General features: G+C 40.8%; 2 protein-coding genes across 4 annotated transcripts; both read left to right on the forward strand.

Annotated features, from left to right (window-relative positions):
* The first annotated feature begins 834 nt into the window (after positions 1–834).
* LOC105098009 (olfactory receptor 51I2-like) lies at positions 835–3,023 on the forward strand. Its single transcript, XM_031459291.2, is given in 3 exon segments — positions 835–978; positions 2,297–2,580; positions 2,582–3,023. Coding segments are annotated over 3 exon segments (870 nt in total).
* Positions 3,024–8,032: 5,009 nt separating this feature from the next.
* Positions 8,033–18,180, forward strand: LOC105097941 (olfactory receptor 51I2). Of its 3 annotated transcripts, XR_010383243.1 has the most exons (5): positions 8,033–8,364; positions 8,697–8,798; positions 12,126–12,305; positions 16,524–16,668; positions 17,951–18,180. XR_010383243.1 is itself a non-coding variant. In XM_064491865.1 (4 exons), the coding sequence occupies exon 4, from the start codon at positions 12,377–12,379 to the stop codon at positions 13,313–13,315; it is 939 nt and encodes a 312-aa protein (XP_064347935.1). In that variant the 5' UTR covers positions 8,033–8,364; positions 8,452–8,487; positions 8,697–8,798; positions 12,126–12,376; the 3' UTR covers positions 13,316–13,548. The 3 variants fall into 3 exon arrangements, 2 of the variants coding, with proteins under 2 accessions (XP_064347935.1, XP_010988878.1); XM_064491865.1 differs by lacking the exons at positions 16,524–16,668; positions 17,951–18,180 and adding an exon at positions 8,452–8,487 and having other exon boundaries at positions 12,126–13,548; XM_010990576.3 differs by lacking the exons at positions 16,524–16,668; positions 17,951–18,180 and having other exon boundaries at positions 12,126–13,548.
* The last annotated feature ends 6,989 nt before the right edge of the window (positions 18,181–25,169 follow it).

Genomic DNA, 25,169 nt, shown 5'->3' on the forward strand with positions numbered 1-25,169 from the left:
CCAGTTCTCCTGGCCCAACTGCTACTTTGGTCACTACATGTTCACATCCTTTTGATGCAGGAAAAACTGATGTGGGGTGTGAGGAGGGCCGCGTCCCAGGCTCCGGCTGAGCCCGTAGGACGTGCCCCGCCAAGTGTGGGTCCTTGGCTTCGCGCAGGAAAGAATTCAAGAGTGAGCCACAGTTGAGTAAAGGTAGATTTATTCAGAGAGATTCATTGAAAGGCAAGAGAAAGGCCACCAGGTGTGGGGGTTGGGTGCTCAGATTAAAAGTAGGTACACATTCCACAGACAGAGTGTCGGCCAGAGAGAGGGGGCTGTGGCCGCAAGGCACTGAGGCACCCAGTTACCAGTTTCTATGGGCTCAGTGGCTTCATATGCTGATAAGTGGAAGGACCAGTCTAACTAGTCTGGGGAAGGGGCTGGGATTCCCAGGAAGTTGGCCATTTCCCACTCTTTGACCTTTTGTGGTTAACCTTTTAGGACTGCCATGGGCCTGTGGGCATGTTAGTCACCATGTTAATATATTACAATGGGCGTACCTACCACCATCTTAAGCCTCAAGGCCTCCTGGGGGTTGAATCTTTCACCTGTTTGATGTTAACTGCTGTAGCATTCCTTGAATGGCTGTGCCCTGCCCCCTTCCTGTCTCACTTTCAATCATTAATTCTTGAGCCAGGCCTTTGTGACTCCGGGGAGGCCTGGGAGACTACGGCTTTTCCAGAAACAAGAGCAGGCAGAGGACATGGGGAGGAGTGTGCCCCAGGAAGGTCCTGTAGGGTCCTGCTGGGTTCCAACTGTGTTGCCTTGGCCTTTGCAGACAGGTCTGAAACACCCATGGGAATAGAGCAAGAGGTGTCCACTGGGACCCTACCGCAAGGAGCCTGTTCCCAACAGGGTTTAGCTGGGAGATATCACAGCTTGCCACAGCCCCTCCACCGCTCAGAGCCTGAGAGGCAGCTTCTGCGCAACGCGATGTGTGTGGGGTCTGCTACAGCCTTGGCCTAGCTTGGGGGAAACACAGCCCCATCGTCCTGGAGCACCTGGGTCAGGCTGGGGCACTTCCTTGTAGCTGTTCCTCTGTCTTCTTATTTGTCTTCTCTTCCTTCTCCCTCTCCAGGTTCAATGTTCCAGCCACTGTCTTTTTAAAATCCCTTCTTGGACCTGCATGCCCTTTTCCTTCCCATTTTTATATTGTTTCTTCTATATTCTTTATCTCTTTTTCTCTGTCTCTTCCCCACTCTCTGCCTTTCCTGCTGCCCTTTGATCTTTCTCCCTCTGACTTTTCACTTCTCTCTCCATCCTTTGCTCCCACTTTTTGCTTGGCATGAACATGGAGAAAAATTATTAAGGAATAGAAAAGAACACTCAGCTGAACTCAAGCATCATCTCCAATGAGGACAGGAAAGAGGTACTACAAGTGGCCGGATTCTGTGGCAGCTGGCTTTTAGTTAAGACAATTTTAGACTTCCTTATAGTGGAATATGTGACATGATGAAATGAAACTCAAGGGTGGGGTGCTCAAGAAGTTGGGGGGGCATGTGTCTCCTTAAGACAGTCTCCTCTAAAACCCTCAGTGTCAGTTCCTTTGTGCAGTACTAATCAGAGCTCATTATGTTGGACGGGTTTCCCAGGGCTTATCCAGTTCCTCCTCTCTGCCTCTTCAGACCCAGTGCCCTTACTCAGCATCTCCATCCTTCAGCAGTAGTTCCCGGAATCTGTTGTCCAAAACACGTATCCCTCGGGTAGAGAATTTCTCTCTGATTTCCCATCTGATTGTTCATTGATATAAACTGAAAATTTTCTGGCAGAAAAACATTTTCCCCCCAAGGAAAACATAAAATAATAAAGTACTCAGTAGTGGGTAATTAAACTGAAACATTAGGAATGATTCATGAAAGGCAGAAGGGATCTAACAAATTCCAAAACTAGTAGGCAAAGCCACTCAGCCCAGGCTCTGGGAGGGTCTTGGATGCGCCATAGAAATACTGTGCAATATTCCTAAACGTAGCTCCTTCCTCGAATGGTTGTTTCTGAAACTCCGCAGTGCAAGAGACCAAAGGGAAAGATGTAAAATGCACTGATGACTCTTATCAGCCTTTCTCACAACCTCATTTGGTCTGATGTAAAGGCAACATTTCTCATCATCTACTCTTGAGTTCGAAAGTCTGTGAGAAGGAAAACAATGGTCTGTTATGGAAATTAAAGAATGCTGCTTTTTTAACCACTCATAGGAAAAATAAGGTAATGAATAGAATGTCTTCAATGTTATAGTTTTCCTTTCTCAATTTTTCTTAAGCTTTTGCAATTTGCTTTGGCTTGTCTGCACCATAATTTATCAGCTGCCCTCTGCTTCCATGCCCAAGTGATTGCCTTTAATGCCTGCTTGGCCCAAATGTTTTTCATCCACCTCTTTGCTCGGACAGGGTCTGGCATCCTTCTGGCTATGACCTTCGATCGCTATGTGGCCATCTGCAACCCACTGCGCTATGCCTCCGTGCTCACTAACGCCCGCGTCGTGGTGATGGGCCTGAGTGCTGTCCTCCGACGCTTTGCTCTCACCCTGGTCTTACCACTGCTGCTGCAGACTGCCCTTCTGTCACCCCCAGAACATTCTCTCCCACGCCTACTGTCTTCATGCAGTTATGATTAGGCTGGTATGCTCTGATGTCTCCCTTAATAGCCACTATGGGTCGTCCGTTGTGCTATTCACCTTCGGCCTGGACTCTGCACTCAGTTTCATCTTCTATGTGTTCATCTTTCAATCAGTGCTAGCCATCGCCTCCCGAGGGGAGTGCCTCAAGACACTCAATACGTGTGTGTCCCATATCCTAGCTGTGCTCATCTTCCAAGTGCCTATGGTGAGTGTGTCCCTTGTGCATCGCTTTGGAGCTGGCCTGCCCCATGCTGTCCATATCCTCATGTCTATAATCTACCTCTTTGTGCCTCCCATGCTCAACCCTATTATCTATTCCATTAAGACAAAGGAGATCTGCCGCAGTGTGGGGAGCCAACTCATGACCTGAGGACGGTCGGCACTAACAGGATAATAAATCTTGAGTGCTGGCGTCAGGCTTTGAGGTTTATCTGTTAAAGACAATCTCTGTCCCGCCACCCCTTGAAGATGTTTGCGTCAAGGAATCTTAAGCCTTAAGGACATCCTATGCAAATAGGATACCAGTGACATTATTAAAGAAGATATAATCAGCACACAAGTTAACAATCTTAGCACATGGTGGTTTACGATTAGGGTAAAGGTTACAATGCTTATGCCTACGTGAAGGAATGCATGCTTTGAATTGTCAAAATTGTATAAATTGACTGCTGGAAATAAACTCGGGGTCCATTCTGAGTCTTGCGTCTTGCGGACTTAGAGTGTGTCCCTCTCAACCCCACCTTTGTTGTCTTCTTGTTGTCTTCTTTCTTTTCTCAGTCCTGCAGCACAGGTTTTTGGACCTGCTCATTGTCGGCTGGCTCCGACACCGCAGATTTCTCAAGATGCTCTGCAGGGTTATGTCCTGACTCTTTGGTAGATCTAGAAGCCCTGGAAGATTTGTGTTGGAGGAAGAACCATCCGAACACCAGAGGAGGAAAGGATCAATGGATGTCAGTGTTATGCTTTTTGTGAAAGGATCAAACATTTAGTCTAGTATATGGGCCAGCACCTGCCTGGACCATCTTGGGTTTCATCCAAAAATCAACCATGTCAATGTTCTCTAGAGACAGAAAAATTATCTCTTTTCAAGAGTAACTGAGAGAATGACAAATATTACTACAATGTTAGGAGGTTTTTCCAAAAGGACCAGGGAACAAACTTCAAGACACTTGGTAACAAGGCTGGGGCTTCTGGTTATGGGCTTGCACAATTCTGAAAAAGACAGAGGCACAGATGGAGTAATTGCGGGCTGGGAATCACAGCATTATCAGCATGCAAGTTTAGCTGGGGTGAGCAGTTTCGATGCAATCAGGATCCAAAGCCCTTCTTACCTTGCTGCTTGAAAAGCTGAGTTTTAGAGTCTGATAACTGTAATGCTTAATTTCATGGGTCAACTTGACTGAGCCTCAAGGCATCTGGATGTTTGGTTAAACGTTATTTCTGGGTGTGTCTGTGAGGGTAGTTCTGGATGAGATTAACATTTGAATGGATAAACTGAGTAAGGCACACTGTCCTCCCCGGTGTGACTGGGCCTCATCCAATCCACTGAATTGCTGAATAGAATAAAAAGCTGAGTGCCTAAGAAAGAATTCTCTGTCTGATCATCTTAGAGCTGGATATGAGTCCTCTCCTGCCTTTGGAGACCCTCCAGATGGGGACTGCAGCTTTCACCACTGGCTCTCCTGGTTTTCGGGGCTTCAGACTCGGACGGTAACTGTACCATTGGCTCTCCTGCGTCTGGACTCCTGAGTCTCCGTATTGTGACAGTCAGTTCTTTATAATAAATTTAAGAAATCTTTTTGTACACGTATTCTATTGGTTCTGTTTATCTGAAGAACACTGACTCATACAACAGCTACGATACTAAAGCAGTCAGAACTAGACTTCAGGATTCTTGGCATGTTCTTTTTACACAGGAGGCCCTGAAATTTGTAGGCACTTGGACCTGCCAACCACCGTTGAACTCAGTGGCCCTTTGTTTATATCTCTCCTGTGACCTCCCTTCACTCTTTCATGTCTATCTGCTCTCCCCTCATGGAATCTGAGCTCCCTAAAGCCGCAACCTTGTCAAACACTTTGCCCATCCACATCGGACATACTGTGTCTCCTCCATTCAGAGCGTGGCTGATGATGAGAGCAATATGAAAGAATTAGTGAGAACCTGGATGAGTAATCCATAATAAGTGATAACAGAAGGAAATCAGGAGTGAACAAATTAATAAATGAGTATTTGAACTAATAACTAATTTCCTTAAATCAGAATCTCGTATTAGGAAATATTTCTTCTCCCTCGGTGCCCATAACTCCTCTATAGAGAGAAATGCAAATTAGAGGTGGCATTTTTTTCCCTTTGTTCTTTCATTTTCCCAGCTTCATTGAGTTGTAACTGACATATAACTTTGTGTAAGTTTAAGGTGAACACCATGATGACTTGTTATACACAGACACTGTGAAATGATTACTCCTACAAGGTTACTTACCCCATCCAAAGAGGTGACCCTTGAGTGAGTAGACTGAATTCAGTCTTAATTTCCTCAACTGTAAAATGGGATCTCTGATTCAGCTACCTCACTTGTTTATTTCAAAGAGTATATAAAATGAATTGTTCTGAAAATTATATGATAATACGCATTGCTTATTTACTCAGTGTTTGTATTCAGCAGAATCAATGTAAAATCCAATGTTTAGCTTCAAAATATCATGTGCATCAGCCATGGTCTAAAGAAATGTTTTGTCTAAGATTCTCTTGAACCCGAAATGTTACGGAAACGACAGGCCAGTCAAGAAACAAGCACCACTCGGAGGGTTGGAGTACTCAGATGTATTACGCCGGCGGGCTCAGAGGGCCTTCTGCTCCGAAGCTCTGAGCACCTCCAAGATGTGCGCATGAGGTTTTATAGGGTAAAGTACAAGCTTGGGGTATTAGGCCAATAGGCATGCAACAGCTTTAGCAGCATTATCATCACAAAAGTGGAGGCGGGGAGGCAGCAAACCAACATTCCAAAGCCAGATATGTCTCTTTGAAAACCTAGCTGGCTAGCAAAAAAACATGAACAGCAAACCAACACTAATTAACTTAGATTTACAAGTTAGTCCAGCAGAACTCAGATCAGTATTCCAATACTTAGACTTGTGAGTTATCTTGTTAGCCCAGCCCAGCCTCTCCTTCACATTCCTAGATCTGTGAGTTATCTTGTTAGCCCAGCCCAGCCTCTCCTTCACATTCCTAGATCTGTGAGTTATCTTGTTAGACCAGCCCAGCTTTTCCTTCACACAAGTAGAACTGTTCCACATCTGCTTTGTGTCCTCATTGTACTTGGAATGTACCTTAATCATATAAGTTACTTTGGGCAGCTTGAATCCTCAACTAGACTGCAAGCAATTCATGGGCAGCAAGCCTGTCTTACTTATCTCTGTACTCTTCAGTCTCATTAACATAGCCAGACATCCTCAAAAAAGTAGTTAGGACATACTCAAAAACTATACCAGACATACTCAAAAACATACACATCTATCCATCCATCCATAAATACACACATACGTATATATAATGAATTTTTATGTCTATTAGGAAAATAAGAGCTTATAATTTTTTTTTGCCTCCTGAATAATTTTATCTATTAATTCAGAGTCACTTTAAACAGGTTGTGCATGTGTGTGCCCATGCCCCAGAGGTCCATAACCAAGAGCTGGAAAGTGAGTACTTCTGAACACTGAAAGAAATTTCTATCACTGTTTTGTGCAGTGATCTTTTATTTATGCACAGCTTAACTCAACACATTTGCATTAAACTGGTGTGACTTCTTCCCATTCCCAGTTACTCTCTCATCAGAATATCAACATGTCAACCTTAGATCATTATAGCAGCCTTTACTGATTTCCCTATGTTATTCAGCCCTAACCCAATCCACTCTGCAAATTACAGAAATGCATTAAGGAAAATTTCATTATATTATTTCCATTTCCATTACCATCAAGTCCAACCTTCTGTATGGCCCAGAGGACCCTATGTGATATGACAACTCCCTTCTTTCAAACTTTATCTTGAGCCATTGCCCCTTTGTTCTTTTTGTTGCAACTTTAATGATCTTTCAGTTCCTTGAATATTCAAGGTTGATTCCTTACACGTGGCCTTCACAAGTGCTGTTCCCCAAGTCTTGGAGGCTCTTCCCTTCATCTGGCTGGCTCCTTATCTACTATCTCCCAGCTTAAATTGCCCTGTGGAAGATTCCTAGCCTAATAAATGCTTATATTACATTCTCTATTGATCTCTTCTAGGACCTTGCAGAGTTGTGATTAAGTGAAATGGCATATTTGTTTCAGAATCTGCAAGAGGTTCAGAAAGACAGAAACAAATGTTATAAGTCTTGGAGTGAAGAGAGATCACTCAGAAGAGGAGCAGTGAAGGGTCTTGTGTACACGCAACAGCTCAATCCTTGCAGAGGGAATGATTTGATAACAGAGAATAGACAAATACAAAATTGCTTAACTGAGCTCAGAAAATGGCCTTTTGAGAGGAAGAATTCTAATCTAACTGTTTGAGATGTTTTGCATGTGGAACAGAATTTTTAAATGGCTTCTGCATATCTTAACATAGCTAATACATGAAGACAATGGATATTATATTCTTAATGGACAACCATGGGGAAATTGTGAATTCATTTTCATAGAACTGGTTACCTGACTTGTAAACTCCTCTGAATTCAGTAGTTCTCAACCAGGGGCTATTTTGTCCCTCAGGGGACATTTGGTAACGTCTAGAAACATTTTTGGTTGTCAAAAATGGGGTAGAGCATCTATTAGGTTAAGACCAGAGATGCTGCTAAATATCTCACAATGCACAAGACGTCACATTACAACAAAGAACTATCCCTCCCAAAATGTTAACAGCACTGAGGCTGAGAAATCCTGCCCTAATTACAGACTCGAAGGAGTTATGAATTCCAGGATGTAAGTAGAGGTTCCTGAAGAGAACCACTGGAAAGAGCGAGGCCTCACCTCACACCCAAGAACGGGGCAGGGAGTTACACGGCACTTGCCTTGAAGCAAAAGAGAGGATCCTCGAGAATTCTGCTCAGGAAACAAACGTCCCCTGAGGTTTGGGGAAAGCGAGGCATAGCAGACTGGCTCCTTACTTATGTCTGAAAATCTGAATAGAGCGATAAAAGCTCCCTTGCTGTTCTGATAGCAGATTGAATGGGAGCCTATTCCTGTTCTGCGGTAGGGCATTTGTTGCAACCATTTCCTGGGTGGGCTACATGTTACAGCGTGCTGTTGTCTGAGATCTTGGCCAGAAGAATGTATGGTTTTACAAAGGGGGCCTGGCTTGTGGATGGAATCAAAGGCAACCATATATTAGTTTAAATCAAGTGGAGAAGGAAAAGATGGGGAGAAGGCTCTTCATTCATCAAGGAAAGCACCCAATGAAAGAAAGAGTCAGCTCTAAACACTTAGCATGCCTGGGACACATGACAGCAGCTAACTGAACCATAATCAACTGTGAATCTTCCCCTTGCCCTTGTGGCTTCTCAGGGGAGGAGGAGCCAGAGAACATGCTTAGCAAGTGAAGGATGGGAGAAGACGAAAGGCTGTGCCTCTGAACCCTGGAAAGCGTGACTGTTCCAAGAGGCTGAGCAGTCTAATAGTCACCAGAGGATGTTTTATTTTCTGAATGTGACCAGGACCATAGGGAACTGAGTTCTCATCCAAGGGTAAGGAAAGAACTAATCCTTTCAGTACATTTAAAGGAGTAAGAAAAGTAAACTTATTTTCTCATTAGCCCTTATTTGTCGTACTAGGTCAACAGATCACAAAATGCTGGGATTTCTTAGAAGGTAACGAGCTCCTCTCTTATATGCCTGCCCAGCGGCCACCAGACGGTGTCTTGCATTGGGTAGAGAATTGCTCTGGCAGGTTGCTGAGTTCTTTTTCAGCTAAGAGTATGTGCTTTATTCTCAGTAGTCGTGGAAAACCTCAGGAGACTAGAGCCTTCCTGATGTGTTTTCAGACATGAAGTCAGCATCACTCTTTGCTCTCTCTCCAGGGGCTTAGAATGAAACATAAAAGAGGCCAGCGTGAACGCACTGTCGCAGCTGGAGAGAAGGAAGTGTAGTTCTGTGGGTGTCTCTCATCTGTCTGTCTTCTGGTGAGTTCTGAAACCCAGTCGGGGTGAGCTAGCGGACTGTCCTGAAGCCTGCCCCAAGAAAGGGTTAAACTGGGAAAGGGGTAGGGTGAGGTGCTGAGGGAGAGACTGAGTGGTGGTTATCAGATAGAAGCATCTGAGCTGAGTGGGCAGAGCAGGTGGAAAGTTCCGTGGACTTGTGGTTCTTGCCATGGCACTATCTGATTGTGTGACTCTGGGTAATTCACTGTATTCTCTAGATTGTTCTCTTTCCAGAATCAGTTTCCTTGAGATCCATGTTTCTCTGACTCATTAGCATTGTTGCAAGTTCAGAGAGGAAAGCAGGACTCTGAGTACAAGAAAGGTTCAGAAATCCAGGAGCAAAGTGGTTACTACCAGTTCCACGACTCTAACAGCAGAGCCAGCTCACATGGTCTTACCTTATGAATTCTGAGAAACAATATGTAAAAGTCACCCAGGAGATTATAAAAGCAGGAGAAATCAGCTAGTTATAAACTTTAGATGAGCATGGATAGATAAGCATTTCTAGATTTTTTTATAATCCATGATGTAGATTAACAGCTATGGCTTTTGGGGGGAGGTATAGCTCAGTAGTAGAGTGCGTGTTTGGCAAGCATGCAGTCCTGGGTTCAATCCCTAGTACCTCTATTTAATAAACAAACAAACAAACCTAATTACCCCTTCAAAAAAAAAGCCCCCAATACTATGGCTCTTAGAAGACCCTTTCTATACACACTTCCAGTCCCATCTCTACCTTATTTTTGTTGTCCTTAGCATCGCTAGCAAATCGTCACAGCTATTCTTTGCTTGACCAAAAATTAAGAAGGAAAATAAAAGAACATCAAAGCCATAAAGGATATTTTAAAATTTCCATAGAGATAGTTATAAAAAAGAAGAGATTGAGGTGTAGAAAGAGAAACAGATTTGCTGAAGCTTACACAGCCAGGACATGCCAGAGCACAGTTAAATCACAGGACGTTAGATTCCCAGGCCAGTACCTGTTCCCCTACACCATCCTGGTTCCTATAAGGCTTCAGTTAAGGAAAGGCTCTGGGTTGTGGGGTCAGAAGAAATTGAGTCCAGCATTGAATGCAGGTACTTTTTACATCATTTTCACCACATGAATCTGCCTTTAGCCACCCTCTCTCTTCAAGGATACCTGAGAAATCTCCATCCAGACACATGCACCTCTATTTTCTTTATCCATGTCCTTTCCAGCATTTTTGTGATGCCTCTCAGACCTCAGTGGGGTCTTCATATCCTTTTTTAGAGAGTCTTATGTATCTTTATTTACATTGAGGTTTATCAGCTCCTTGATCTACTCTGTGAGGCAAGCTCACCGCAGTGAGCCTTAGTTTCCACTTCTGTCGAGGATTAAAAAAGTAGATGGTTGTAAAGGTCCATGCAGAGTGTTTGGCACATAGCACATGCTCCATAAGCATTGGTTTTCTCTCACTGCGTTCTTTTCTTCACTTGCATCTAGACAACCGCCAAGTTTAGTGGCTGCCAGATATGATAAAGGATATGATCCTGAGACTGTCAGGCAGCCTTTTTGCCATGGATACTAAGGTGTAGATAGTCAAACCCAGAATGCCTTTGGCTCTGCCTTTCACAGAATCCTGGTTTCACTGAAGCCTGTTTCCTTTTCCCTTTTCTTCCTGTTTCCTTTACATTAGCTCAGTCCTCACCTGTTTTTGCTCCTTACCTTCCATGAAGCTGTGTAAGGAGGAATTGTAGTCAGGTGGGTAAAACAAGAGATGGAGAACTTTGGAGTCCTGGATCCCAAGGAATCACAGTTCTGAAGGGGAGACGTGCCTGCACGGACCGAACTCTAGGACCAGAAGGGGTGTAATCAATCCAACTCAGACAAGTGGCCACTACCTTTTTACAAATCTGGAGAAGGTCTGAGTTCTATATTGATGGAGAAAGTCCAGGAGTCTTTCCCAGAGTGTTGATGTTGCATGACAAAGCATTGCAGCATCTCTGTGGCCTTCAGGTACCTAAGGTTCCCAGGCCCCCTTCCTCTGCCATTCCCATCAGGAAGGACTCTGAGATCATGCTCTGGCCTTGCTTTGTCAGAGGTTAAAGAGGAAAGGAAAAGGATAATAGTGGTACATATTTCTGGGGTTCCCTCCCCGCCACAGAGAAGGGTGCTTTATAAGCCTGAAACACATCTGCCAGGTGAAAAGCTTTTTGCCTTCTCAACCTCTATCCATCATCAAGGAGTCAACATGGAAGGGTTTCAAAAACAGGAGAATGATAGGGGAACGAAAAATATCACTGTCAGAGGGAAGTAGCTGTGGGTTGGCCTCTAGGAATTGGGTAAGTAACACAGACGTGCCACTGTAAGAAAAACTGAGTAAATGCAACACGTGAGGTTGGAAGGAGTGTCTGTGGGTGAGCGGGTTAGTAGCTGTGAGCAGGTAGGAGTCTATGAACATGCAGGTGGAAGTGTTTGCTGTGTGAGGACACGAACCGATGTGTGCTCTTGAGTGTTATGCAGGTGTGAATGCGTCATATATGTCAGGGTGGACAGAGAGTACGAGCAGGACATGTGCATGTTAAAGTGTACAAAAGTCAAGAGGGAGTGCCAAACACATATTTGTATAATAAAAGTAAGTTTGTGAGACAGAGAGAGATGTGAGTGAGTGCTTTTACAGAGTATGAATGGGATCCAGCATGAGGCTGTCGTGAAGGTACATGAATGTGTCTGTGTGAATTGTGTATTTTGAGAGTCCATATGACTGTGTGTAAGGGTGTGAAAATCTCTATTTGGAACAATGCTGTCCCACAGGCTGAATGTTAGTGTACCTAGAGCAGATTTAAGGGAGAATTCATATTTTTTCCCCCAAAACAGGGGTGCCTTATGCCTTTGCACAATGAAATAAATTCTTTTTGTTTTTTTGTAGCAACTCTTCCAATGAAAGGCTGATGTCCAGAGGGGGTCAGTTCCCTCCAAGTCCCACTGCGCCTTCCCCATCCTGAGTGTACACACATGATCATTCAAACCAGCTCTGGGGAATACTTTCATTTATCAGTGACACCACTGAATTAAATGACATTTTCAGGGGAAATTTTTAAATTTCCAATAGTTATTGATGGCTCAAACTCATAGTGCCCTTTTATAATAACTATCTATGAATTGTAATTAACTTACTTCCATTCAAACTCTCAGTGTCCTATAAAAACTATCTATTATTTGTAGTTAACATATTTGCATTCAATGATGCTTGTAAAGCAGTTAAAATTGTGGACAATATCGTTAAAGTTTTTTCTTGGTGACTGATATGTTTAAGCATTTATCAATATCTTCCTTTTTCCATAAAACAGAGCCCAGGCCATAAAATATTCCAGAAAACAATAGCCCAGCCCATGCCTTGATGATCATAAAACATGAAGAAAAGAAGTTTGCCTGCAGTGTCCCCGAACCAGTGATTTCACGAGTGCATCAGCTCATACTGTGTAGACACCTCCTGCTGTGTCTTTTACTCCCTGATTCCCTCTCCTCCAGTAAGTGCAATTCTCACAAATCTCTCAATCAGAAGGTCTGACCCTGAAAAGCTCTCTGGCTTCCTCTTGTCATGGGATTGTTCAACGTCACTCACCCTGCTTTCTTCCTTCTGACTGGCATTCCCGGTCTGGAGAGTTCTCAGATCTGGCTAGCCGGTCCCCTCTGTGTGATGTATGCCGTGGCTCTTGGGGGCAACGCAGTGATCCTGCAGGCGGTGCGAGTGGAGCCCAGCCTGCACGAGCCCATGTACTACTTCCTGTCCCTGCTGTCCTTCAGTGATGTGGCCATGTCCATGGCCACACTGCCTACCGTGCTCAGGACCTTCTGCCTCAATGCCCGCAACATTGATTTCCATGCCTGTCTCATCCAGATGTTTCTCATCCATTCCTTCTCCATGATGGAGTCAGGCATTCTGCTGGCCATGAGCTTTGACCGCTACGTGGCCATTTGTGACCCCTTGCGCTATGCGACTGTGCTCACCAACGAAGTCATTGCTGGAATGGGTTTAGTGGTGATTGCTCGGAGCTTCGTCACCCTCTTTCCCCTTCCCTTCCTCATCAAGAGGCTGCCTATCTGCAGATCCAATGTCCTTTCCCACTCTTACTGCCTTCACCCAGACATGATGAAGCTGGCCTGTGCTGATATCACTATCAACAGCATCTATGGACTCTTTGTTCTCATATCCACCTTTGGCATGGACCTCTTATGTATCTTCCTCTCCTATGTGCTCATTCTGCGCTCGGTCATGGCCATTGCTTCCCATGAAGAACGCCTCAAAGCTCTCAACACGTGTGTGGCACATATCTTGGCTGTACTTGCGTTTTATGTGCCAATGATCGGGGTCTCCACAGTGCACCGCTTTGGGAAAAATGCCCCACGCTACATACATGTCGTCTTGTCCAATGTCTACCTCTTTGTACCTCCTGTGCTCAACCCTCTCACTTATAGCGCCAAGACCAAGGAGATCCGCCGAGCCATTGTCCGCGTGTTTCACCGCATCGAAATGTGACTTCACATTTGGCTTATAATCTGTTGGTTACTGTAGCCATAGGCTGTCATCCGTGGGGTCATTTTCATCATCATTATCATCATCATATCATCATAATGAATAAGATAGACTTTTTATACTGAGAGAAAAGTAAAAGATCAGGAATGGAGCTGCAAAACATAGCACAAAACAAGTGATCAGTCCATTCAGGAAACAGTGGCATTTATAGAAAGATAAATGTTAGAGGAAATTGAGTGACCAGACAAAACCTTACAAAGGGGATTAATCTAAGCTAGGAATCATTTCCTATAATGATAAATATTGCTAATATAATGCTAATTAATACATGGAGTCCTTAAAAGTTCCAGATTTTGTTTGAAATTATTTTTGCATGAATACACTTAATCTTTGTAACAATCTTACAAGGTATAGAGAGTTAAGTAAACTGTTCAGAGTAATACAGATAATCTGTGACCCAGAGGAGATTCAACACTAGTCTGTCTCCAGTATCTGTACCCAACCGCTACAAATCCTGCCTCTCTAACTGACATCACTATTAACATTACAACTGCTGTCCTTGCTTCCACTACCATCATCGTTCTCAAAATTTCATGAGTTGTTTTAACTTCACAAAGTGAAATTTGATGTGCTGTCAGAATTTGCCATAAGATGTATAAACAAGTATGACCCAGGAAAACTGATAGAGGCTGACGTCTAGAAAAAATTCCAGGTTCCTCTCTGCCTCCCTTATCTGCCCACCACTCATACATGTCCCAAGGAAAACATATTTAATAGCCAAAACCATTCTTCCCTCTTCCCACTGGTAACCATTAGTTTGTTCTCTATATCTGTGAGTCTTTATGTTGTATTTGCTACTTTATTTTATTTTTCTGATCCCACATTTAAGTGATATCGTACTGTATTTGTCATTGTTTGACTTCTTTCTCTAAGCATAATGAATTCTAGGTACATACATGTCATTGAAATTGGCAGAACATCAGTCTTTTTATGGCTAAAAACTATTCCATTATATATATTATATATAAATATAGTATATTAATTAATATATACATATATATATATCACAACTTCTTATCCATTCATCTGTTGATAGACACTGAGACTGCTTCTATATCTTGGCTATTGCAAATAATGCTGCTACAAACATTGAATGCATGATCTTTTCAAGTTAATGCTTTATTTTCTTTGGATATATACTCAGGAGTGGAATTGCTGGATCTTATGGTAGTGCTATTTTTAGTTTTTTGAAACCTGCATATTGTTTTCAACAGCAGCAAAACGAATTTACATTCCCACCAACAGTGTACTAGGGCTCACTTTCCTCCGCATCCTTGTTAACATTTGTTATTTCTGGTCTTTTTGATGGTAGCCGTTCTGGCAGGTGTAGGTGTTATCTCACTGTGGTTTTGATTTGCATTTCCCTGATGATTAGTCATGTTGAGCATCTTTTCATTTGCCTCTTGGCCACCTTTTGGGGATTTTAATTCTCTGCCACACAATGACGTAATGAAAGATGTCAGAAGCATGTGTTCTAGAATTTCTAGCTCCAAAAAGTCTGGAGTAAGCAGAATAGAGTTTTTCATGATTTATGCACTAGAAAATATTTTTTAAAGCTTCTCTTATATAGATTTTTCTTGCATACTCTTTCCTTGATACAAGGGAGGTAGGATATATTAGAAAATCCCTTGACCTCATTTTAGTGCTTACGAGTAAGTCGAGCATATGTCTGTATTACACTAAAGAGGACGCCCTATGGAGATTAATCTACTCACACAGAACCTGGGCTAGAGACCTCATAGCAGCATTGCATACAGTTATTAGATTTTTTTTTTCTTGTACAAGTCTTTATTGGTGAAGTGTTAGGAAACAGAAAAAGGGAACTATTTCTTAATGGAGATAATATAATATTTAAAATCCAGGTTTCAAAAATATCCAGAAGTACATTAAGAGACTCAGAAGTGCCCTTGTTCACTAAATTAATTACTTTAGGGGCAGGATTGAATAACGTAACTCAGTAAGATATCAAACACAAAATAGTTGGGATATTCAGTGGTCCAGAGGCAGACTCTGGTCTTCAGTCAATGTAAATAATGACTTTTCTGATTCATACAAGAAGTTATTTAGTTCAACATCAAATAATAATAATAATAATAATAATAATAATAGCAATCCATAATGCCTTGAGAGTTATTTTAAAAGATTCTGCAGATGCAGAGACAAGGCTTGGAAAAGCTGCTATACATGAAAAGGAGGTGAACACTCATTGATTCCCACCCCAGGGAGCAGGAGGAAGATGTCCTTTTCATCACAGGCCTAACTTTGATACCAGAAAGGACAAGGAGCAGGGAGTGGGAGCCTCCTTGAAGAGCCTCGCCCCCTCCCCACTCTTTCCTCCTTGTTCTCCATCATCAATTAGAAATGCTGCCTGTGTGCAGAGGATAAGGGAAAAAGCATTTTTAGGTTTCATCTCCTCCTATGAGGCTGGTGCCTTAAAAATAGATTCACAACCTCAGCCTCCGTCCTAAGAAAGCCAATGATATGTAGAAATTCTCTTTCACCTCTTTTTATTTAACAAGGTTTCCTTTGAACTCAGCATCTTTTCCTCTTAAAGTGGTAAAATACCTGGATTTTGGCATAGTGAAAATAAAAAATAAACTCTTATACTCCTTTTTGGTGGTGGGGGGGGCATTAGGTCTGCTCCTAATTAAGAAAATGAAATACTGAACATGATTCAGCTAGGCTGGTGAGAGGCTGTTTTCAGATTTGTGGAAAAAAAATCTCTGAGTAATAAAGGTCATTCCTTACAAGTTAAACAATGAAAGCAATAGTGTATTCAACAGTGGATTGAGTGATACAGTCATGTGCAAAAACAAAAACAGAAACAAAAACAAAAAGGTCATTCTTTTGTCTGATCTTGTCGTGGGTGCATATGTCTTCCTCCCGGGCTGGTGCCGGGTGGTCAATGGAGAGAGAAGACAGAGAAGGAAGTAGAACAAGAGTTATGGGAGGATAGGATCCCTGAACTCAGGGCCTCACAGAGTCTCACAGAAAAGTTTATACGGCTAAATGTCATATAGAACTAAACAAAACCCACATTGCATGGACGTGTGTGGTCCCAGGAAGTGGGAGAACCTTACAAAGGAGAGGGTGGTAAAGAGGGTGATGGATGGGCCCCTGGACACGGCTCACCATCTGCGCACTTCCTCAGTTCCACAGAGAGGTCCAGCCTGAGCTCATCGAAGCCGTCTCCAGGCCTGATCTGCTCTGCTCTGCTAGGACAAGGCGACTTTGCTGCGCGGTAACAATTCAGTGAGATGAGAGTGCCCTTCCCGCAGACACTGTTTTACAAGGTGGTAAGTAGGAGCCAAGGTGAGGAGAGTCCGTTTCCCTAGGCAGGATCATCTCGAAGGGCATTTCCTCATCAGGAGACTATCCAATACTCCAGTATCAACTGGATACATTTTCTAAATGGGCTGATGCAGTGTGGGCTCAGGACTCTCTATTGTTCTGTCTCACTTTCTGATAGGGAGGGATCTTTCTGGTGGTGGTTGTACATTTAAGCACAAGGAATCCAGACAGCTCAGTAGGCCATGTGCTTCTAAATGCTTTTAAGTCTCATAGAATCAGCAAACAGCTTATGGAGTCAGAATTGCTTTGTGAATTATCATCTTCCTGACCTCAAATAGTCAGGAGTCACTGCCGAGGAATTACCCTCTGCAGGGGAGGAGGAGGACTGCTCAGCAAGCGGAAACTCTACAGGAATGTCAGAAAGTGAGACTTGGCTTCGTGGGTTTCCTGTACTAGAATTAAGCATATGTGGTTTGTCTTCATACGTGTACTGTCAAGTGCTGATTTTTCTTTTCTTCTCTCACCCATGGAAAACTTGTAGATCAAATATTTATAAGAAAATAAGTAACATAGATATATCATCCATTAAGTGATTAATTAATTTGTTTGTTTTGAACATGAATAGCTCAGAAGTCAAATGACACCCCCTAAACATTTGCTGTTTCATTGAAATCTGCATAAGCTTCCAACATCTTCAAATGGAAAGGGTAACCCCAGCCAAAACTTTCTATACATTTCCGGAGTCGTGTATCAATCACCAAAAGCATTGGTGTGTGGCAGAGTCTATTAAGTTTAGACGACAAACAGATCTCAACTAACAGAACTGCAGAAAACAGAGCTGTTTATTGGGCAATCCTGATCTTCCATCATTTTCTGTCTGTCATGTTGATCAGGAAAATTTTGCCCTAAAATGTTTCTCAACTTCCATTTCTCCTAGCAGCGATATTTAGTCACTGTCCTTTACTCAGTCCTTGGCCTAAAAAAGTGCAGTGATTTTGGGGTGAAATGAATATAATTCTGGTGACAATCTGTTTTTCTTAGAAGCTTTGGTTTTTGTTTGTTTGCTTATAAGGCACACAGTAGTTTATTCACTTATTTATTCACTCAGCATTATTTATTGAAACCCACAATGTGGCAAGCATGGTGTTAGGTTGGAGGGCTCAGTGATTACAGAATTTTGTCATTAGGGTTTCTGAGAGAAACCTACCTGGAGAGAGATAGAAGACGGATGTCAAGTCTCCTGGGATGTTTACTAACTGCACATTCCTTTTAAATACCTCCTTACAGAGCTGTACCGCATTTGACTGGCTGCAGTGTGATGGCGGGTGTTAGTGGTGGAAATGTGGCCAGTGTTTTTGCGAACTGTGCCAAGGCGACGTATCTAAGGCAAATATCCCATATTATAAGCTTCCTGGGTGACAATCTGTATGTTTACAACGAAAGACAGATATAGGTAACAATGGTTTAGAGTCAGGTTTAATTAATTATTAGTCTCGACACTCAAGTCTATAGTCTTGATTGAGACAAATACTTTTGTAAATGTTAAACAGTTTAGAACTGATAGAGGCCAAATGGCTTTTTTTTATATTTGACATGACATTATGAAAACAAGGTCTTCTGTGGAAGTTAACTCAAAAATCTAAGAATAAAGAATTTAATATACAAATCTTGACTAAATGTAGAAGATGCAAGTAAAATAAATCTGAAACTCAAAGAAATGTCTGCTAAACAGATATATTAAAAATGATTTAACTGGCTTATAGACAGCAGATTGGTATGTCAATTATTCAGCTAGGTATGGAGTATATAATTCAACAGGAAATACTACTCAACATTTGGAAACCCAATAACTACAAGAACATTTTTGCAAATAATATAGAAAAATAGATTTTGGTTATTATGGGAAAAGAGCATTGTAAGACACAACTCAGGTATAAACCAGACAATTGGTCATTATTTTTAAAACTATCCTGTTACGTTTTCATCATAATTCCTTAAAGAAGCCTTTTAACATTTAGTTCATACAAAAATATTATAAATACCTTTATTATTTATAATTTACTTACATGTCAGTACCCTGTTTAAATACTTATTTTAACAGTTTGAGCAAATACAACTTATCTCAGACAAAAGGAGCCCTTTTTCGGAACCCTCCTACACTGCCGGTGGGGATGCAGTTTGGTGCAGCCACTGTGGAAAAAAGTATGGAGATTCCTCAAAAGACTAGAAATAGACTTACCATATGACCTAGGAATCCCACTCCTGGGCATATATCCAGAAGGAACCCTACTTCAAAATGACACCTGCACCCCAATGTTCATAGCAGCGCTATTTACAATAGCCACGACATGGAGACAGCCTAAATGTCCATCAACAGATGACTGGATAAAGAAGATGTGGTATATTTATATAATGGAATACTATTCAGCCATAAAAAACAACAACATAACATCATTTACAGCAACTTGGATGTTCCTGGAGAATGTCATTCTAAGTGAAGTAAGCCAGAAACAGGAAGAAAAATACCATATGAGATTGCTCATATGTGGAATCTAAAAAAATTGAGAAAATAAATATGAAACAGAAACAGACTCATAGACATAGAATACAAACTTGTGGTTGCCAAGGGGGAGGTGGATGGGAAGGGATAGACTGGGAGTTCAAAGTTTGTAGATACTGACAGGCATATGTAGAATAGATAAACAAGATTATACTGTATAGCACAGGGAAATATATACAGGATCTTGTGGTAGCTCACAGCAAAAAAAATGTGGCAATGAATATATGTATGCTCATGTATAACTGAAAAATTGTGCTCTGCACTGGAATTTGACACAACATTGTAAAATGACTGTAACTCAATAAAACAATGTTTAAAAAAAAAAGGGAGCCTTTTTTCTCACAAGTCTCTTAATTAGGGAATTGATCAATATTTATTAGGTAGCAGTAAAACTCATACATATACATACATACATCTATAAGAATTTATAATGGATTATTTTTTTCTGTTAAGAAAATAAAAGCTTTAGGGGGAGGATATAACTCAGCAGTAGAAGGTATGCCTAGCATTTACAAGGTCCTGGATTCAATCCCCAGTACCTCCACTAAAAAATGAATAAACAAGTAATTAAGTAAACCTAATTACGCCCACCACCAAAAATAAAAATGAAAAAAAAATAACGTGATGTTAAAAAAAAATAAGGTTTAAATTTTCTGCCTCCTCAACAAATTTCTTTCTAATCTCTAGTCACTAAAAATAGGTTATGTGTCTGTGCATGTGTCCCAGTGGTCCTCTTCCAACCAAGAGCTGGAAAGTGAGTCCTTCTGTAACACAGAAAGAAATGTGCTGAGATCCCTTCTTTGTTGAGAACTTAGCTCTGCATATGAGTATTCAACCGCTGAGACGCAGGAAATAAAGCACCGTCTAGTGTCACAAGTTCTTTGCTATCAAGAATCAGGCCCAACCCATCTCCAGATCCCCTCTGCTTAACCCAGAGCTAGACCTGGAGTAGTCACTCCATGCACGTGTGTTAAATCAATAAAGAAGGGGTCACTGCACAAAAGGCTGAGAGAAATACATTCACTGTTACGTGGTACTCACTCTTCCCATCCTCATGACTTCTTCTGTGATTCCTCAGTTCTTTAGTTGAGATGAGGAAGTGTTTCTTAGACGGAAACCTAAAGACTACTGAACACACACTCAACAATGTGGTTTTTAATATTCAGGTCTGGATACTGAAGCATCTGATTAGGATATAATCAAAAAAATTTTTTTTTCTTTTAAAAGGAAGCTCTCCATTGTAAACATGGGAATCCCAGGGCGATGGGTTAATCTTAGTTCTTGATTTCTTTTTTCTTTCACTTTTTTTGCTCTAAATTGTATACAGAGTTAGCTATATCCATATATAAACAAGGATGGTTTTCCAGAATAACTGGAAGGAGGATTCTCTGGACTGAGAAGGGATAACAGAGTAGCTTTCCAGCTTCACTGGCTCTAAGACCCCCCTCTTTTGCTATGGGAACAGCTCAAAGTAGCACTTTTTCTTTGAGGTCACTTCTGTGAGTCAGAGCTAAGTCTCTTTCTAGAAGATGTCTGACTCCCTCTGTTATAGCAATAAAGTTCACTTGTGCAATATTTTCTCTCTGTCCATAGGTTGTCCTTTTGTTTTGTTCATGGTTTGCTTTGCTGTGCAAAAGCTTATAAGTTTAATAAGGTCCCATTTTTTAATTTTTGCTTTTATTTCTATTGCCTGCTAGACTGCTCTAAAAGAACATTGTTAAGATTTATGTCAGAAAATGTTTTGCCTGTGTTTTCTTCTGGGAGGTTTATAAGAGTCTGCCTTGTGGTGTTGGGAATACTGTACAGCTGCATGTAAATCAATTAAGTTAGAACACTCCCTCACATCATACACAAAAATTAACTCAAAATGGCTTAAAGACTTAAACATGCTAGGTTTTTTGGATATAGATTAATTTATTAATTATCCGACAAAACCTGATGAATACATTTTATGATGTCTCAAATCAGTACTGAATTTTTCAGTAGGCAGACTAAACATACATACTAAACATATATACTAAAGTCACAAAGAAATAAAATGCAAAACTGTATAGTACATTTAGATAATTTTTTTAAATGTCAAAGTGTCAATGTCTTCCTCATGAGAAAATTAGAAATGTGTTGAACTTTACAACACTTATTTCAGGGTTTCATTCTTTTAATTGTCTTTAAATTAATACAGAGGAACATCAAAGTGTTATTTAATATCCATAGAATCCTTATCACCTATATTTTTGTCTTCTTTTTACAAGTGAAATATCTGAGATTCAGGGAGTTTATGACACTCGCTGAGATGGAAAAGTTATTAGAGAAACCAAGATTCCAATCTGGGTGAAAAATCATAATTATAAACATATATACTACACATGCATGCATGCACACAAGCACAGTCACCATTTGGAAGAGGAGATTAAAGCAAAGTGACTCAGTTATACATATACATACATATATTTTTTCAGATTCTTTTCCATTATAGTGTATTACAAGAAATTGAATATACTTCCCTGGGTTATAAGTAGGTCCTTGTTGTTTATCTATTTTATATACAGTAATGTGTGTCTATTAATTCCAAATCCTAATTTTTATCCCTCCTTCCCCTTTCCCCTTTGGTAACATAGTTTGTTTTCTATGTCTGTGAGTTTATTACTGGTTTGCAATTAAAATTTGTATCTTTTTTTAGATTCCACATATAAGTGATATCACATGATATTTGTGTTTCTCTGTTTGACTTACTTCACTTAATATGATAATCTCTAGGCCATTTAAAAATATATATATATTTAAAGCACCCTGCACAACATTTAGCAAATGGTAAACATACAACTATTTTTACTGTAACTATATCATTAGCATAACACCACCAGCCTTCTTTCCATAAGTTTCTGCAAAATGGATAATCATGGTATTTGGTGCATCCCATATTAAAGAAGATATAATATGCACACACCTATTCAAACTATGCTTTTTTGTCAATATATCTGGATACATATGAGCCCCACAGTACTGTCCTGCAGAATTGCCCACGCTTGGATCATTTCGTCATTTTTTTTTTAAACAAAGCTGTTCCCAGTCTGTACACTGTTTTCATTCCTGGATAGAATCTTTGTAAAGTATCTGATTCACTTTTCTACATTAATTAATTCAAACCAACGTGCGCTAGAGATAACCGTGGCTCTAAAGGCCGTGTTAGATGCCCCTTTTCTGGGCTATCACCAACAGTAACCATGGCACCATATCTCCCCAGATTGCGGCTGTTCCCTGCACCAGTAATAACATTTATGTTTACTTACTGAGTGTTTTATGTGTTGGTCAACTTCATTAATTCATTTAAACCTTAGAACAGCCTTATGAAGCAGATATTCTTATTAGCTATCTTTTTTCACATAAGGAAACTGAGGCATAACGAGTTAAATAACTTTTCCAAAGTCACAAAAAGTATCAGTAGCAGAGCTAGTGTTCGAATCTAGGTACTCTTTTTCCTATTTTTACCGAGTATATTTGATTTACAATGTTGCATCAGTTTCAGGTGTACAGCAAAGTGATTCAGTTATACATACACATACATATATTTATCCTTTTTCAAATTCTTTTCTAAGTTATTATAAGATATTGAATAAAGTTCCCTGTGCTATACAATAGGTCCTTGTTGTTTATCTACTATATAAATAGTAGTCTGTGCATGCTAATCCCAAACTCCTAACTGATCCCTCCACCTCTACCCCTTTTCCCTTTGGCAGTCATACTCTGTTTTCTATGTCTGTGAGTCTATTTCCAGTTTGTAAAGAAGTTCATTTGTGTCATGAATCTAGGTTCTCTTAACCATTATACTCTACGGTCACACTGAATTCAGAGGGTAAGTGCCCCTCTGCTTTATTCTCCATGGACCCCTTCTGTGCCTGACGTGAGGTCTGGCACATCGTGGACGCTCAATAAAGAGCCACTGAATGGCCAGATGAGCCTCCTTTTCATTTGGTATCTTGCAGATCTCCAGCCCAGACTAAGTATCGTTGGTGTTAAGTATGTGTGGCTGTAGATGGCAATGCACATGAAAGATAAGAATTGCAAGATGCTCCAAAGCAGTGTCATCGACTCAAAGTCATACTAATTGGACTCAGGAGTGGGGCTTCCTGGGTCCACCTCCCGCTCCTCCTCTCACTAGCTATGTGATCCTAGACGATTAATCTATTCTGTGTGTCTCAGTGTCTTTACCTATAAAACAAGAATAATAATTTTACCTACATCGTAGGCTTGCCGATAAAACCTAATGAATTTTTAAGAATAAAATAAGTAATAAAATAAAATAAAATAAGCTTTGCACTTTGACTGTCTCCTAATAAGCTGTGAGGAAATGTTACCCTTAGTAGTACTCCGCTACTGGGAGAGTGAGCATCAGAGACTTTAAATGATGGTGTAGTTACTCCAGTTGAATGAAGAGATCAGTGGGATTAGTCCTGACATCAGGCCTGCCAGGGATACATAGTCTGCCATTTTGTTTTAAACTAATGATCTCATATTATCCTTTCATGCTACAGAGTGAACATTCTGACTAGCACAGGCTTCTGCTGAATCGGGATATAGGGGATGAAAGTTTGATGTGTTTCCAATATGCACCACAGAGGAGGTGAGTCCCTTGGGGCCTGGAATCAAGCCCCTGTGGGTAGTGACGTGGGCCCTCCACAGCCTGTGGTCACATCTGGAAGGGAGCGGCTCTCCTGGGACAAGAACCACTTATCCCCTGAGAGAAGCAGAGAGGAGCATTCAGAAAGCACCTGGTAGGTAGCCAGCAGGGGTGTCAACGCTCAGACTTCTCCCTTGTGAGGCTCACCTCCTTGAACTGTCTGATTATTTTCATTCGACTGCCCCCCCTCTCTCTCTTTCATTTGATTAAAAGCATAATGTATATGTTTTATGGAAAAGCAGAAAATGAAGGTAAATAGATAATAATCTTCCCAATCTTTCCTAACCAGAAACAACTACTAATAAAATTTCCATTAATTCTTCCAAATATGTTTTCCATGCAAATATATGCATGTTTAACAATAATATTACATCTTAGTGTTTCTACCAAGAAAAAAATTGAGACTATGCTACAAACACTTTTTATATAACGTTTTATTTGAAATACTGCTCTACAGTGGTTTACACATTCTTCTAAGCTATCCTATGCCAGAAATCTGCTGTTGCAGCCACATCTCCTTTTTTAATTAGTATAGATTTTTTTTGTTTTTTTCCTTTATGTTTTAACATTTGAGAGATCTACTCTATTCCTGTACCATTTCTTTTTTTTTTTTTAAAGAAATTTTCAGAGCAGATAATCTAAACTGTACTAGAATTCTAAATTTATTTTTAAATCATTGTTCTGTATTCCCCTAAATATTCAGAATAAAGCAAAATGAACTGGGAAAAAACAATACCTTCAATATTTGTTCAATCTTTCCACCAAGGCACATGATTTGTGTCCATTCATTCAAGTGTACATCTAAGTATGTGATAAGGGGTTAATATCCAAAATATGAAGAAACTCCTACAGCAGCAAAAAACAAAAACAAAAACAAAAAACAACTGATAACTTCATTTTACTGTGGGCTAAGGAATTGAAGTTTCTCCAAAGAAGACATTCAAATGGCCAACAGGTATATGAAAAAATGCTCAATGTCACTAAATCATTAGGGAAGTACATATTGAAACCACAATGAGGTATTATCTCACATCTGTCAAAATGGCTATTTCCAAAATTACACAAAGGCTGGGGAGGATATTGAGAAATTCAGAGCCTTGCACACTGTTAGTGGAAAAGGAAAATCATGCATTTTCTATGGGAAACAGTATGAAGATTCCACAAAGAATTAAAAGAGAACTACCTTTGGCATAATCTTGGGGAAAAGAATCATTTAGCCATTATGACAGCCTTCCCATGGTAATAAGTAACTTCCTCTGTGATGATTC

The sequence above is a fragment of the Camelus dromedarius genome, chromosome 12, assembly GCF_036321535.1.
Source record: "Camelus dromedarius isolate mCamDro1 chromosome 12, mCamDro1.pat, whole genome shotgun sequence".
NCBI classification, from domain to species: Eukaryota; Metazoa; Chordata; class Mammalia; order Artiodactyla; family Camelidae; genus Camelus; species Camelus dromedarius.

Bases quoted from the DNA above. Each gene is read 5' to 3' on its own strand.
- LOC105097941 (XM_064491865.1), top strand. From the start codon at position 12,377: ATGGGATTGTTCAACGTCACTCACCCTGCTTTCTTCCTTCTGACTGGC.